The sequence below is a fragment of the Leucoraja erinacea genome, chromosome 19 (genome assembly GCF_028641065.1).
Source record: "Leucoraja erinacea ecotype New England chromosome 19, Leri_hhj_1, whole genome shotgun sequence".
NCBI classification, from domain to species: Eukaryota; Metazoa; Chordata; class Chondrichthyes; order Rajiformes; family Rajidae; genus Leucoraja; species Leucoraja erinaceus.
In genome coordinates, this window is record NC_073395.1 from 9,622,789 (window position 1) to 9,639,984 (window position 17,196).

General features: G+C 46.4%; 1 protein-coding gene across 2 annotated transcripts in view; it reads right to left on the reverse strand.

Annotated features, from left to right (window-relative positions):
• Window positions 1-17,196, reverse strand: part of pot1 (protection of telomeres 1 homolog) — a 115,752-nt gene that overhangs the window by 37,554 nt on the left and 61,002 nt on the right. For both annotated transcript variants that reach the window (XM_055650256.1, XM_055650255.1), the window contains exon 8: window positions 9,117-9,247. In XM_055650256.1, coding sequence (XP_055506231.1) covers window positions 9,117-9,247 — 131 coding nt within the window. The remainder of the gene's footprint in view (window positions 1-9,116; window positions 9,248-17,196) is intronic.

The window sequence follows — 17,196 nt, forward strand, 5'->3', positions numbered from 1 at the left end:
CCCGCATCTAGCCTATCCAACCCCTTAAGAATTTTGTAAGTTTCTATAAGATCCCCCCTCAATCTTCTAAATTCTAGCGTGTACAAGCCGAGTCTATCCAGTCTTTCTTCATATGAAAGTCCTGCCATCCCAAGAATCAGTCTGGTGAACCTTCTCTGTACTCCCTCTATGGCAAGAATGACAAGGGAATAACATTTAGTGCAAGGTAAAGCCAGCAAAGTCCGATCAAGGGTAGTCCGAAGGTCACCAAAGAAGTAGATAGTAGTTCAGCACTGCTCTCTGGTTGTGGTAGGATGATTCAGTTGCCTGTTAACAGCTGGGAAGAAACTGTCCCTAAATCTGGAGGTGTGCGTTATTACACTTCTACACCTTTTGCCCGATGGGAGAGGGGGGGGAAGAGGGAGTGACCAGGGTGCGGCTGGTCCTTGATTATGCTGCTGGCCTTGCCGAGGCAGCGTGCGGCATATAAATGGAGTCAATAGAAGGGAGGTCGGTTTGTGTGATGGTCTGGGCTGCGTCCACAACTCGCTGCAATTTCTCGCGGTCTTGGACGGAGCTGTTCCCAAACCAAGCGGTGATGCATCCCGATAAAATGCTTTCTATGGCGCATCTTCCCGTTAATCCCTAAATCCTGAATCTATACACGGTGAAGGCTCGATGGTAATCACGTATTGTCTTTCCACTGACTGGTTATGGCCCTGTCCCACGATACGAGTTCATTCCAAGAGCTCCCCCGAGTTTAAAAAAAAAATCAAACTCGTGGTAAGCACGGAGAATGAACGTAGCGGGTACGTTGGAGCTCGTGGAAGTCTCTTAGCGGCTCGTAACGCTAACGGCAGGTACTCGTGAAGACTCGCTAACGGCAGGTAAGCTCGGGAAGACTCGTGAAGATTTTTCATCATGTTGAAAAAATGTCCACGAGAGCCCCGAGTACCGACGAGCGGCCATTACCGTAAATCTCCGAGTTCGAATCAGGGCAAACTCAGGAGAGCTCTTGGAATGAACTCGTAGCGTGGGACAGGGCCATTAAAAAAAAAGCTTTTCACTGTACCTCGGTACATGTGACAATAAACTAAACTCAAACTCCAAGTCTAAATACCACAGAGTGCAGACTTCGACCCATAGGTGGCACTAGTGTGCATTGTTCAAAGCCGGGTTTGGCACGTCATCTTCCATTGTTTTTCATTTTTAATTCCCACACAGAAGACAAATTAGATTCACTTCATTACACCTTTTATGCTAGTGGATTATAGAGCAGTCCCGACGGAGGGCTAATTGGAAGAACTTTAGTTACTGCAGTGATTTTCACCCTCCAACTGAGACCATTTAATTTGTCCTGCATGATGGTGCCACAGGGGAACGTATTGTCAAGTTGTTTCACGAGAGGACTAGCCTCTGCTGAAGAATGAAGGTCATCTCCTTCTCCCCTTCATGCTCCAGTGTCCTGTACGCAGATGGGGTACGTTTACAGGCGCAGTGCAAATCCCTGTGCTCGGTTTAGAAAACAAACTCTGCGCAGACGCCCTGCGATGTTGATGTTTAAGAAAGAACTGCAAATCGATGGAAGACAAAAATGCTGGAGAAACTCAGCGGGTGAGGCAGCATCTATGGAGTGAAGGAATAGGTGACATTTTGGGTCGAGACCCTTCTTCAGATGTTGGTGGTTTAGTGTAGTTTCAAGATGCAGCGGGGAGACAGGCCCTTCGGCCCACCTATTCCGTGCCTACCAGCGGTCCCAGCACATTAACACTGTCCATATAACCATATAACAATTACAGCACGGAAACAGGCCATCTCGGCCCTACAAGTCCATGCCGAACAACTTTTTTCCCTTAGTCCCACCTGCCTGCACTCATACCATAACCCTCCATTCCCTTCTCATCCATATGCCTATCCAATTTATTTTTAAATGATACCAACGAACCTGCCGCCACCACTTCCACTGGAAGCTCATTCCACACCGCTACCACTCTCTGAGTAAAGAAGTTCCCCCTCATGTTACCCCTAAACTTCTGTCCCTTAATTCTCAAGTCATGTCCTCTTGTTTGAATCTTCCCTATTCTCAAAGGGAAAAGCTTGTCCACATCAACTATCTATCCCTCTCATCATTTTAAAGACCTCTATCAAGTCCCCCCTTAACCTTCTGCGCTCCAGAGAATCAAGACCTAACTTATTCAACCTATCTCTGTAACTTAGTTGTTGAAACCCAGGCAACATTCTAGTAAATCTCCTCTGTACTCTCTCTATTTTGTTGACATCCTTCCTATAATTGGGCGACCAAAATTGTACACCATACTCCAGATTTGGTCTCACCAATGCCTTGTACAATTTTAACATTACATCCCAGCTTTTATACTCAATGCTCTGATTTATAAAGTCTAGCATACCAAAAGCTTTCTTTACCACCTTATCTATATGAGATTCCACCTTCAAGGAACTATGCACGGTTATTCCCAGATCCCTCTGTTCAACTGTATTCTTCAATTCCCTACCATTTACCAAGTACGTCCTATTTTGATTTGTCCTGCCAAGGTGTAGCACCTCACACCTTGGCAGGAAAAATCAAAATAGGACGTACATGGTAAAAGGTAGGGAATTGAAGAATACAGTTGAACAGAGGGATCTGGGAATAACCGTGCATAGTCCGACACACACTAGGGACAATTTACATCTATACCGAAGCCAATTAACTGACAAAAAAACTGTACGTCTCTGAAGTGTGGGAGAAAACCGAAGATCTCGGAGAAAACCCACGCAGGTCACGGGGAGAGCGTACAAACCCGCGCAACAGACAGCACCCGTAGTCAGGATCGAACCCGGGCCTCTGGCGCTGTGAGGCAGCAACTTTACCGCTGCGCCACCGTGCCGCCCGTGGTATCAAGAGCAACATTGTAACAAATAGTGCTGCCAAAAATTGCTCTTTTTCAAACAGGCCCTTCGACCATCTGAGTCCATGCTGACCATTGTTCAACTGTTCAAACTAGTTCTATGTTATCCCACTCCCTGCACACTGGAGGCAATTTACACAGAGGCCAGTTAACCTGCAAATCCCACACGTCTTTTAGATGTGGGAGGAAACCGGAGCACCTGGAGAAAGCACATGTGATCAAAAGGAGAACGTGCAAACTCCACAGAAACACCAGCAGAGGTCAGGATCGAACCTGGGTCCCTGGTGCAGTGAGGCATTTTGTTCTAAAATCTATGGTTCAGTCACAGATAAAGGTGCTCCTATCCAGCACCTTTTACTACTTTACTACTACCGCTGCGCCACCGTGACGCCATCTAGTTGTTGAGATACGCCAGCGCACCGCTTCGCACTTGACTCTAGAATTACATTCAGAAAATGCACTTAAGTAAAGCTTGACTCCATTAATGAAAATGAAGATTAAAGGTGATTAAATCTACTGCATTAACAGTATAATTCCACTCAAACAGTACAACTCACAAATAAAACATTTCCTTTTCGTTTGTAGACAAATATGCTGGAGAAACTCAGCGGGTGAGGCAGCATCTATGGAACGAAAGAGTAGGGTTCGAGACCCTTCTTCAGACTGACGTGGAGGTGGGGGGGGACGGGAGGAAGAAAGGAAGAGGTGGAGACAGTGGGCTGTGGGAGAGTTGGGAAGGGGAGGGGAAGGAGGGAGAAAGCAGGGACTACCTGAAATTGGAGAAGTCAATGTTCACACCGCTGGGGTGTAAACTGCCCAAGCGAAATATGAGGTGCTGCTCCTCCAATTTGCGGTGGGACTCACTCTGACCATGGAGGAGGCCCAGGACGGAAAGGTCGGATTCGGAATGGGAGGGGGAGTCGAAGTGCTGGGTCACCAGGAGATCAGGTTGGTTAGTGCGGACCGAGCGGAGGTGTTGGGCGAATCGATCGCCAAGCCTACGCTTGGTCTCACCGATGTAGAGCAGCTGACACCTAGAGCAGCGGATGCAATAGATGAGGTTGGAGGAGGTGCAGGTGAACCTCTGCCTCACACTAAGGACTTTCCTTTCCGTTTGACCTCTTTGGTTCTCTATGAAAATTTAAGTTTGAAGCCTCCTAGCCATTGTTTATACATAGCCGCCTACAAAGCAGGTTCAAGAAAATGCTATCGTGGTATTTTCTTCATTGCAACAATTTACAAAATTGTGAGAAGAAAAATAAACACACTCAAAGCGATAGAAGATATTCTGCAGTTATATTTTAAAGGACTCACTAAATTGCAGGTAAATCACTGCCGTGCCTATTTTTATTTCTGCATTCAAGCTCTGCCTGTGAACCTGCAGCATAATTGCAGGATCTGCTGGTGAGCAATATGCGGATGGTGCTTTGCAGAAGGCTGGCTACCTGAACAGTTGAAACAAAACACAAAATCACAGTAACTTGGGTGTTCTGTCACTTAGAACAGATTGAAAGTACTTTAACTCCACCTCCCATTCCCGCACTGACCTTTCTGTCCTGGGCCTCCTCCATTGTCAGTGAGGCCCAGAGCAAATTGTTGGAACAGCACCTCATATTTCGCTTGGGCAGCTTACACCCCAGCAGTATGAACATTGACTTCTCTAACTTCGAACAACCCTTGCTTTCCCCCTCTCTCCATCCCACCTCCCTCCTCAGATCTACAACTAGTCTGACTGTCCTCATTTACATTTTATCTCTGCTTGCTTTGTTGTTACCTTCTACTAGCTAACAATGATCTATTCTACATTCTCCTTGATCTCCATCACCTTTGTCTCCTTTTCACTCCTTACACTTCCTTATCTGTGTATCTCCCTCGCCTCCGACAGTCTGAAGAAGGGTCTCAATCCAAAACGTCACCCATTCCACCTATCCAGCGATGCTGCCTGCGCTGCTGAGTTACTCCAGCATTTTCTGTGCATCTTCGGTTTAAATCAGCATCTGCGGTTCCTTCCTACAACTTCAAGTAAGATTCGATGTTTCAGAATAAGTAACAATAAAACGTCAAGATTTGCTGCTGCTATGCTTCCTCAAATGTTAGAATATTTAGATGTATGTTAAATATTGTCACATGTATAAGGGCGGCACAGCGGTAGAGTTGTTGCCTTACAGCGCCGGAGACCCGGGTTCGATCCAGACTACGGGTGCTGTCTGTACGGAGTTTGTAGGTTCTCCCCATGGCCTGCGTTAGTTTTCTTCGAGATCTTCGGTTTCCTCCCACACTCCAAAGACGTACAGGTTTGTGGGTTAATTGGCTTGGTGTATGTGTAAATTGTCCACAATGTGTGTAGGATAGTGTTAATGTGCGGGGATCACTGGTCGGAGCGGACTTGGTGGGCTGAAGGGCCTGTTTCTGCGCTGTGTCTAAACTAAACTAAACGACTGTGAAAAGCTTTGTTCTGCATGATACACAAACAGACCAGATATACCAAGCGCAGAGGAAATTCAGTCCAATGAATCCACGCTGACCATCGATGGCTCGTATGCTAGTTCTATCCAACACCCTAGGGAGAATTTAGAGAAACCAATTAACCTACAAACCTGCACGTCTTTGGAGTGTGGGAAGAAACCGGAGCACCCGGGGAAAACATCTCGCGGTCACAGGGAGAACGTGCAAACTGCGCGCGCGCGCGCGCACACACACACACACACACACACACACACACACACACACACACACACACACACACACACACACACACACACACACACACACACACACACACACACACACACACACACACACACACACACACACACACACACACACACACACACACACACACACACACACACACACACACACACACACCACACACAGCACCCGAGGTCATGATCGAACCCTGGTCTCTGGCGTTGTAAGGCAGCCACTCTATCGCTGCACCACCGTGTTGCCCTTCCTTCAATCTGAAGAATGGTGGACTATCCATGTTCACCAGAGATGCTGCCTGACCTGCTGAAGTACTCCAACACTTTGTGTCTTTTTACGTAAAGCAACCAAACTCCTTGTGTCTTCATTTAACCAGATTGTGTCTTTACAACAATCTGGTAGTTTTAACTGTCACCGTTACTGAAAATAACTTTTTATTCCATATATATGTGATTCACTGTAATTGGAAGTTAATTAATTGGGTCCATAAAAATTAATTATGCAATGGGAGGCAGCGGTAGAGTTGCTGCCTTGCAGCGGCAGAGACCCTGACTACGGGTGCTGTCTGTACGGAGTTTGTACGTTCTCCCCGTGACCGCGTGGGTTTTCTCCGGGTGCTCCGGTTTCCTCCCACACTCCAAAGACGTACAGGTTTGTAGGTTAATTGGCTTTGGTAAAATTGTAAATTGTCCCTAGTGTGTAGGATAGTGCTGGTGTACAGGGACGATCGCTGGTCAGCATGGACTCGATGGGCCGAGGGGCCTGGTCCTTCGCTGTATCTCTAAACTAATCGTACATTAAATTTCTCAGCTGCTATGCTGGTGTTTGATCCACTCGCTGGGCCACTTGCCCTGGCCTCTGGGTCACTTGTTTACTAACATGCCCGTGAGAAACATATAAAATTCTTAAGGGACTGGACAGGCTTGATGCAGGAACAATGTTCCCCATGTTGGGGGAGTCCTGAACCACTCGGCACAGTTTAAGAATAAGGGGTAGGCCATTTAGGACTGAGATCAGAAAAATCTCTTCCAGCCAGAGTTGTGAATCTGTGGAATTCTCCATCCCAGAGGGCAGTGGAGGCCAATTCACTGGATGTATTCTAGAGAGAGTTAGATATAGCTCTTAACGGAATCAAGGGATATGGGGAGAAAGCAGGAACAGGATATTGATTCTGGTTGATCAGCCATGATCGTATTGAGTGACGTTGCTGGCTCGAAGGGCCGAATGGCCGATTCCTGCACCTATTTTCTCTGTTTCGATGTTTCAATTATACGCTCTGGAAATAATTTATTCACTGCACTGATCAGGGAATAAAACTTTTCTTTCTGACATTGACATGGAGTTTGTTCAGCATGTATGGAGAGAATTAACAGGAAATACAAACTCAATGGAAAATACCCACTGGGATCTGATCTATTTGCTTCCACTCTGCTTAATCCGAGAAGGTTATGCTGCCTCAAATCACATTCACTTCTGCTCATTTTCCTCCCTCTATATCTGATCCCAGAGGGATGTGAGAAAAAGCATGTGTTAATAAAATTCTTTTAAAGTGGTCTCTGGTTCATTTTCTGCGGGACTGGGAACCTTCCTGAAGGCTCGTCGGTCGGTGGGACCGGTGGGGGGTGGGGTGGGGGAGCTGGAGCTGGAGACGTCGGATGATAGGATCATGGGCAGGTGGGAAGGTGAATGGCCGGGGTGGGGAGAGGAGACCAGCTGAGCACAAACTCCTGACCATACCAGATCCTGATGCCCATCAAGACTACTCCACCATTCAATCACGGCTGATCTAACTTTCCCTCTCTACCTCATTTTCCTGCCTTCTCCCCTGAACTCCTGACAAACGTATGAATCAAGAATCTATCAATCTCCACCTTAAAAATTATCATCTGACTTGGCCTCCACAGCCTCCTGTGCTAACGAATTCCACAGATTCACCACCCTCTGACTAAAGAAACTCCTCCTCTTGTTCTTTCTAAAGATACGTCCTTTTATTCTGTGGCGGTGGCCTCAACTCTCCCGTGAGTGGAAACTCTATCCAGGCATCAATGGTACTTGTCACATGTACAGTGAAATTCAGATTTATACACAGATCAGTACAAGTATCACTTTACTTGTGGTCTCCTAATCTGAGGAAAGACATTCTTGCCATAGAGGGAGTACAGAGAATGTTCTCCAGACTGATTCCTGGGATGTCAGGACTTTCATATGAAGAAAGACTGGATAGACTCGGCTTGTACTCGCTAGAATTTAGAAGATTGAGGGGGGATCTTATAGAAACTTACAAAATTCTTAAGGGGTTGGACAGGCTAGATGCAGGAAGATTGTTCCCGATGTTGGGGAAGTCCAGAACATGAGGTCACAGTTTAAGGATAAGGGGGAAATCTTTTAGGACTGAGATGAGAAAAAACATTTTTTACACAGAGTGGTGAATCTGTGGAATTCTCTGCCACAGAAGGTAGTTGAGGCCAGTTCATTGGCAATATTTAAGAGGGAGTTAGATGTGGCCCTTGTGGCTAAAGGGATCAGGGGGTATGGGGAGAAGGCAGGTACAGGATACTGAGTTGGATGATCAGCCATGATCATATTGAATGGCGGTGCAGGCTCGAAGGGCCGAATGGCCTACTCCTGCACCTAATTTCTATGTTTCTATGTTTATATAAGCACTTAGTTACATCTTAAATAAGCATCTCACATAAAGTACAAGTACATAGTAGTGGTACACTGAGACAGTATACAGAGTCGCTGGCTTTTGGCGCCATTTTTAACTCAATCACATAAAATGCTTTGGGCTGACTTGAAACATAGAAAATAGGTGCAGTAGTAGACCATTCGGCCCTTCGAGCTAGCACCGCCATTCAATATGATCATGGTTGATCATCCAGAATCAGTACCCCATTCCTGCTTTCTCCCCATATCCCTTGATTCCATTAACCCCAACAGCTATAATCTAACTCTCTCTTAAAAACATCCAGTGAATTGGCCTCCACTGCCTTCTGTGGCAGAGAATTCCACAGATTCACAAAGGTCATTGAAGTTGATCTTGTAACCCAGCAAGTTCTTTCTCAGAGAACAAATTTCGCTTGGGCAGCTGACAACACAGTGCTACGAATATTGATTTCTCTAATTTCAAGTAACCCTTGCGTTCCCTATCTCCCCGTCCCGGTCCCCACCCTACACGTCCTGCTAGTCTTACTGTTCGTATCCCCTCGTCATCACCGGCTCCACAGCCAACAATGGACCATTGTGGGCTCCATGGCCATCAGTGCCAGCTCTGACTTATCTGTACCTTTTCATACCTCTAATTTCCCTCTCCCCCGACCATCAGTCTGAAGGAGGGTCTTGACCCAAAACGCCACCCATTCCTCCTCTCCAGAGATCCCGCCTGACCCGCTGAGTTAGTCCAGCATTTTGTGTCCACCTTCGGTGTAAACCAGCATTAGCAGTTCCTTCCTGCATATTCTTGCTAAAGGATATTAGTTTTTGTTTTAAAGGTAACACTGGAAGCAACTGAACAAGACCAACCTTGACTCGGTGGAAACGAACCACATCCCCGGTTCTGTAGATTTTAGGTAGATGGTCAGCGTTTCCGTTGAAGATCACACAGTGAAGTTTCGCACCAGTAGGGTCCACTATGGTGACTGTCATACAGTAATCTGCAACAGTGGAGCCGCAGTCAGTTAAGATGGGCAAGGCAAAATAATACGACGCTTCTTAATATTTACAGAACATAAAACGGTAAATTGTGAAGATAAGACATAAAATGCTGGAGTAACTCAGCGGGACAGGCAGCGTCTCTGGAGATAAGGAATGGGTGACGGTACATAGTTAATATTGAATCGTGAAAGGCCTGGATGGAGTGGACACGGGGGTGGGATGTTTCCACTAGTGGATGAGTTTAGGACCAGGAGGCCACCGCATCAGAATAAAAGGACATACCTCTGGGGCGGAGATGAGGAGGAATTTATTTAGTCAAAGGGTGGTGCTAAGTAATTAGTCAGTGCCTGTCTGTTATGAGAATCTCTGATAATTTACATTGTTACAATTCTCAGGCACAAGATTGTATTTCACTCTTTCCACTGGACTGGGTCAAGGTGTGACCAGGATTTACCGCTAAGGAAATCACACAGGAGCCTGCCGTGCCACGTTGGAAGAAACAAATAACTGTAAATGCTGGTTTAGACCAAAGATAGACACAAAGTGGATAGGATACAGTGGATGTGGAGAGGATGTTTCCACTAGTGGAAGAGTCTAGGGCCAGAGGCCACAGCCTCAGATTAAAAGGACGTGCCTTTAGAAAGGAGATGAGGAGGAATTTCTTTAGTCAGAGGGTGGTGAATTCATTGTGGAATTCATTGCCACAGAAGGCTGTGGAGGCCGTCAATGGATATTTTCAAGGCAGAGATTGATAGATTCTTGATTCGTATGGGTGTCAGGGGTTATGGGGAGAAGGCAGGAGAATGGGGATGAGAGGGAAAGAGAGATCACCCATGATTGAATGGTGGAGTAGACTTTAGAAGTTTCCTAAAATTGAAGGATTCAATATTCATACCGCTGGGTTGTAAACTACCCAAGCAGAATATGAGAACGATATTCTGCACTCTATTTTTGCTCTATCATTTGCACATGTTTGGCTTGATTATATTCATATATAGTATAATAAATATAATAGATCATATAATAATATATATATTCATATATATTATTTTACTGTTGTGTTATCTGATTTGACTGGATAACATACATACACACACAGGTTTTTTCAATGTACCGCAATATGCATGACACTATTAAACTAAAATCTAAACATAAACATTGCTTCTAAGTAATTTGAGGGACTTTTTAAAGAAAAAACTAAGCTTCATGTTAACTTTTAGATTTTAAGCAAGGATGCCCGAGCCAATTGGTGGACAAAATGTGTGTAGGATGGAACTGCAGATGCTGGTTTATACCGAAGATAGATACAAAATGTTGAAGTAACTCAGCAGGTCAGGCAGCATAGTGTCATAGAGTGATACAGTGTGGAAACAGGCCTAACTTGCCCACGCCAACCAACATATCTCAGCTACATTAGTCCCACCTGCCTGCGTTTGGTCAATATCCCTCTAAACCTGTCCTATCCATGTACCCCTCTAATTGTTTTGTAAATGTTGTGATAGTCCCTGCCTCAACTACCTCCTCCGGCAGCTCGCTCCATACACCCGGCACCCTTTGTGTGGAAAAGTTACCACACAGATTCCAATTAAATCTTTCCCCCCTCACCTTAAACCTATGTCCTCTGGTTCTCGATTCCCCTACCTAAAGTCAAGGAGGACTCTCTCTAACGTCTACAGGTGCATAGTAGAGAGCATGCTGACCGGTTGCATCGTGGCTTGGTTCAGCAACTTGAGCGCCCTGGAGAGGAAAAGACTACAAAAAGTAGTAAACACTGCCCAGTCCATCATCGGCTCTGACCTCCCTTCCATCGAGGGGATTTATCGCAGTCGCTGCCTCAAAAAGGCTGGCAGCATCGTCAAGGACCCACAACATCCTGGCCACACACTCATCTCCCCCGCTACCTTCAGGTAGAAGGTACAGGAGCCTGAAGACTGCAACGACCAGGTTCAGGAACAGCTACTTCCCCACAGCCATCAGGTTATTAAACTTGGCTCAGACAAAATTCTGAACATTAATAGCCCATTATCTGTTATTTGCACTTCATCAGTTTATTTATTCATGTGTGTATATATGTATACAATGGTATATGGACACACTGATCTGTTCTGTAGTCATGCCTACTATGTTCTGGTGTTCTAAAGCAAAGCAAGAATTTCATTGTCCTACCAGGGACACATGACAAGAAACTCTCTTGAATCTCTGGGCAAGAGACTGTGCATCCACCCGATCTGCTCCACTTATGAGTTTATACGCCTCGATAACATCAAAACGTGGGGAGAAAAGGAGCATGTGACATTTCGGGTCGAGACCCTTCTTCGGTCTTGCATTGAGAAGTGGCAAATTCTGCAGGAATAGGGGAAACGTGGCAGGGGTATGAAAATAAACAAGTTAGCAACTTGCAGATATGTGTGTTTCAAAAGCACTCGACGTGCTTGCTCCCGACAGAGCGATGGAAGCTGCTCCCAGAATAAATTATTTTCCACTTTGTGAAGAAAAGCAGCAGGAAGTCATTAGATTAACCTTTTGAGTTTTAATGCCTGGGGTTTTTGTGCCTCCTTCTAAACGACAACTTAACATAATAGCACTTATTCTCCTGTGCTAACGGCATGCTGGTTGACATGTGTATCCACCATCACATCAGACACGAGAGCTCCTTGGGAACAATTACGCATACAGCTTCATCTATTAGGCGCCTATGCTTTTGAATCAAAAAATAGTATATTTCCCAGCTGCAAATCCACAACATACTACGGTGAGATTCAGTATCGAAGGCTGAGACGGATGGATTCTTGATTAGTACGGGGGTCACGGGCCATGAGTAGAAGGCAGGAGAATGGGGTTAGGAGGGAGGGATAGATCAGCCATAATTGAATGGCAGACGTGATGGGCCGAATGGCCTAATTATGCTCCTATCACCCATGACCTGATCGGGTACTGATTGGGGATGATCAGCCATGATCCCATTGAATGGCGGTGCTGGCTCGAAGGGCCGAATGGCCTACTCCTGCACCTATTGTCTATTGACCTTAAATTGTCCCCTTTATTGCATTCAATACTGGCCACTTTATGAAAGGAACTAACCACCACTGATTTTCCGGGACCCTTGGTTCCAGAGTCTTTCTGGAATATCCGTTTTGCCGGTCCAACAGAGGTCACGGCCTCCGAGGGGAGTCCAACGGTACCGTTACGTTCCGCCTAGGCCGCTGAGGGGCCGCAAATTCGGCCTCGGGAGTCGGCTATGGGAAGGGATCTGCCGGCTGTGGCCGGGCTGGAGTGCCAGAGCCCCGGCCACAGGGGCAAATCTGACCCGCCGAACATTCGCGAAAGTCCCTATGAGGTAGAGATCGCCCGACTCACCCAGCCTAGGCACCACAGCTTCGGGGGGAATTCCAAGGGGGAGGTCAAGTGCGCTCCCGTAATTTTGTCCGGATTAAAGGACGTGCTGGACCACCAGTTACTGGAAAATGGTTGGTGGTGGTGGTGGTGGGCCCGTATATTTGGGTCATTGTTTCGTGCAGAGTTTCACTGGGAGCGACTGAGGTTGTGAGCACAGGATTATTGTAGTGTCGAGTCGGCACAGTGGCGCAGTCTAAAGAAGGGTCTCGACCCGAAACGTCACCCATTCCTTCCCTCCAGAGGTGCTGCCTGTCCCGCTGAGTTACTCCAGCAATTCTAAAATTGTGACTTTTTATGTTTATAGAGTTAACATCAAATATAATTTCTGTTTCAGTCATTTGCTTCGAAAATTGGGTACCTTGAGATGTTATTTTTATGATTATCCTTAAGTACAGCATCTGTCTACTGATTGTCTCTGGAGCACAGATTTCTCATGTTATCTTGGGAGTATTCAAAACTAACTCAATGCTGCTTTGAGGCGTAACAAAGAGATACATTTTTCCTCATGGTTTTATGTTGTGCTGGGGGTTTAGCTCAGCTCCTTGGTCAATGTCCATGGGAGCCCGTTTAGTTAGCAGAGTTTATTTAGTTTTGCTTAGTTTAGAGGTACAGTGTGGAAACAGGCCCTTCGGCCCACCGAGTCTGCGCCGACCAGCGATCCCCGCACATTAACACTATCCTGCATATACACACACACACAGGACAATTTACACTTATACCAAGCATACAAACCCAAGCCAATTAACAGACAAACCTGTATAGGAAAGAAATCGTCTTTGGAGTGTGGGAGGAAACCGAGGATCTCGGAGAAAACCCACGCAGTCACCGGGAGAACATACAAACTCCATACAGACAGCAGCCGTAGTCGGGATCCAACTCCGGCGCTGTAATCGCTGTAAGGCAGCAACTCTACCGCTGCGCCCCTCTTGTGCTGCTGTTCACATTTGATTGGATAGAACTTGAACCATCCCTGCAATTAGTCATGGCGTGATACAGCGTGGAAACAGGCCCTTCGGCCCATCTTGCCCACACCAGCCAACAGGTCCCATCTACACCAGTCCCACCTGCCTGCGTTTGGCCCATATTCCTCCAAACCTGTCCTATCCATGCACCTGTCTTAAATTTTGCGACAGTCCCTGCCTCAACTACCTCCTCTGGCAGCTCGATCCATCCACCAACCTTTGTGTGAATAGGTTACTCCTCAGATTCTTATTAAATCTTTTCCCCTTCACCTTAAGGCCATTTGTCACAGCCCAGAAACACCAAGTCCTTCCTATTCAGAAGTCTGAACCTTTGCAAAGTCTCTCTTATGGGACAGTGAATTTACCCTCTTCCCTCGTCCCACTCTATGACCCACAGAATGGCGGCACGGTGGCGCAGAGGTAGAGCTGCTGCCTTATAGCGCCCGAGACCCAGGTTCGATCCTGACTACGGGTGCCCTCTTTGTACGGAGTTCGTACGTTCATTTCGTTGCCTCTGTACTGTACACTGACAATGACAATTAAAATTGAATCTGAATCTGACGTTCTCCCGGTGAGTTTTCTCCCGGTGCTCCAATTTCCTCCCGCACTCCAAAGACGTACAGGTTTGTAGGCTAATTGGCTTCAGCAAAATTGTCCCTTGTGTGTGTGTGTGTGTGTGTGTGTGTGTGTGTGTGTGTGTGTGTGTGTGTGTAGTGTGTAGTGTGTAGTGTGCGGGGATCGCTGGTCGGCGCAGACTTGGTGGGCAGAGAGGTTCCCGCGCTGTATCCCTAAACTAAACAGTGGGCAATTTACCAAGACCGACGCCTACAAACCCGCATGTCCTTGGGATGTGGATGAGGAAACTGGAGCATCCGGTGGAAATGGAAACATGGATGAGGATGGAAACATGGTCAGGATCGAACCCGGGTCTCTGGCGCTACGAGTCAACAGCTCTACCAGTTGTGCCACTCTTAATGTCATCTCATTTTGTGTCGGCATTTGCAGGAACGCCACTGCATGAAGTTATCTTGGAATAGTTAACCTCTTTCCATTGACTGGTTGGCGCACGGCAAAGGCTTTTCACTGTACCTCGGTACACGCAACTATATACTACGCCGAACTGGAGCACAACAATTGATATCAACAGTTGCCAAGGTAACTCGAGTGACACTAAAATGCACCTCATTGATTTAAGAGTATTACTCTGCACAACTGATTGAAATGCAGAGCAAAGCTCACCCACACTGTTAATCCAACGGCAACCTGAAACAACCAAAGGCTAGAACTCTCAGAGAAAATAATACCCAGCCTCCTAAGAGTGAGTCAGACAGAAAGATTGATTATCTGTTAAGTGCAAAGATCCTAAATAGTCGGGGGAAAGAAAAAAAAAAAAAAAAAAAAGCATTTAACACAGAAAAATATCCTCCAGGTGCAGAACGACCAGACACTTCAATGGGTTTTTGTTTTTTCACGGGCATAACCACGAAGTGAGTGAACATAGGAGCAATCTCCTTGGAAACAAGGCAAGGTAATCTCAAGACGACATATAATTTGCCCAGTGAATGATACTATAGAGACACTCTCAGTAGCAGGAGCACCACTGTGTTTCATTACGCACTGCCCCTGAGAAATAAATAATTCTTTTTTTATTAATACATTAGCACTTTCACCATTAGCCCCCTCAGCAATTTGCAAATCAAATAGCCATTTGATACTGCGGGCATTAATCAGTTGGGTGTCATGTTCTCATTTAACGGGTAATAGCCTACCAGTAAAATCTAAAGTCAGGTGAAAGCGATCATTTGCCTTGCTGCTGTCCAACGGTGTTGCAATTGTGCTCGCGGGCAGCTTCTAACATGTCACGTTGCCCACATGGGCCACAGTACCAGGATCTGAGAGAGGCAGCAGCAAATGTGTCCCTAATTGAAGAGAAGACGGGCACAAAATGCTGGGGTAACTCAGCGGGTCAGGCAGTATCTTTCGAGGAAAGGGAGAGACTGATGAAGGGTCTCGACCCGAAACGTCGCTTATTCCTTTGCTCCAGAGATGCTGCCTGACCTGCTGAGTTTCTCCAGCATTTTGTATCTATCTTCGGTGTAAACCAGCATCTGCAGTTCCTTCTTGCAGAGGGTTGTGGACTCAGACCATCACGCAAACCAACCTCCCCCCCCCTCCCGACTCAATTTACACTTCACGCTGCCACAGCAAGGCCACCTTAATCAAGGACAAGTCTCACCCAGGTCACCCCCTCATCTCCCTCTTCCCCCATCAGGCAAGCTCATATGTGTGAATACGCACACCACCAGATTCAGGGACAATTTCTTCCCAGCTGTTATCAGGCAACTGAACTGCCCTCTCACCAACTAGAGAGCGGTCCTGAACGACCATTTATCTCATTGGAGATCCTCAGACTATCCTTAATTGGATGCCTTTAAACTTTACTGGATTTTACCTTGCACTAAACGTTATTCCCTTTATCCTGTATCTGTACACAGTAGACGGCTCGATTGTAATCATGTGTAGTCTTTCCACAACAAATAGCTTTTCACTGCACCTCGGCACACGTGACAATAAACTAAACTCAAGATGAGCTAAATGGGGTCAACAAACCTGCTGACAATACCCCAGGTGTGTCAGAGGGTCTTTAGTCACAGGGTGGTGAATCTGTGGAATTCTTTGCAACAGAAGGCTGTGGAGGCCAAGTCAGTGGATATTTTTAAGGCGGAGATAGATAGCTTCTTGATCAGTACAGGTGACAGTGGTTCTGGGGAGCGGGCAGGAGAATGGGGTTCGGAGGGAGAAATAGATCAGCCCATGATTGAATGGCGGAATAGACTTGATGGGCCGAATGGCCTAATTCTACTTATGAGGTGTGTTCACACCAGGGACCAGCAAATGGCCACAAGATGTCTCCCATCTTGTAGTGAAGGCCAAGGAAAGGGAGTCCAATTCCATGCCGAGAATTAGTCGGAAGGCAATGGTTGAAATGAGGGCATGCCTAAAGAGAAATGATTTAAAATCGACCTAAAGTTCACATTTAAAGAGCTTATTTCTGCCGCTATTGATTCTGAACTACTGAGCTGATCGAAAGGCCATTTATCGGCAAAACCAGTGGAGTGGGAAGATGGAGGGGCCTAATTTTTTTAGGACAATTAATGGAAAGGAGATGAGGAGCAATTTCTTCAGTCAGAAGGTGGTGAATCTGTGGAATTCATTGTTACAGACGGCCAAATCAATGGATATTGATGGGTTCTTGATCAATACTGGTGTCAGGGGGTTATGGGGAAAAGGCGGAGAACGGGGTTAGTAGGGAGAGATAGAAACATAGAAAAATCGGTGCAGTAGTTGGATGGCGGAGGAGACTTGATGGGCCGAGTGGCCTAATTCTGCTCCAATAACATGAACTTTTCGTTCATAGGATCCCACGAGAGGGTTGTAATGGATCACAATCACAGTATCTGATCGTAGAAAATGCAAGCGGTGAAGGAAGGTCATGCACTACACTATAAACATAGTCATACCGCGTGGAAACAGGCCCCTCGGCCCAACTTGCCCACGCCGGCCAACATGCCCCCATCTACACCAGTCCC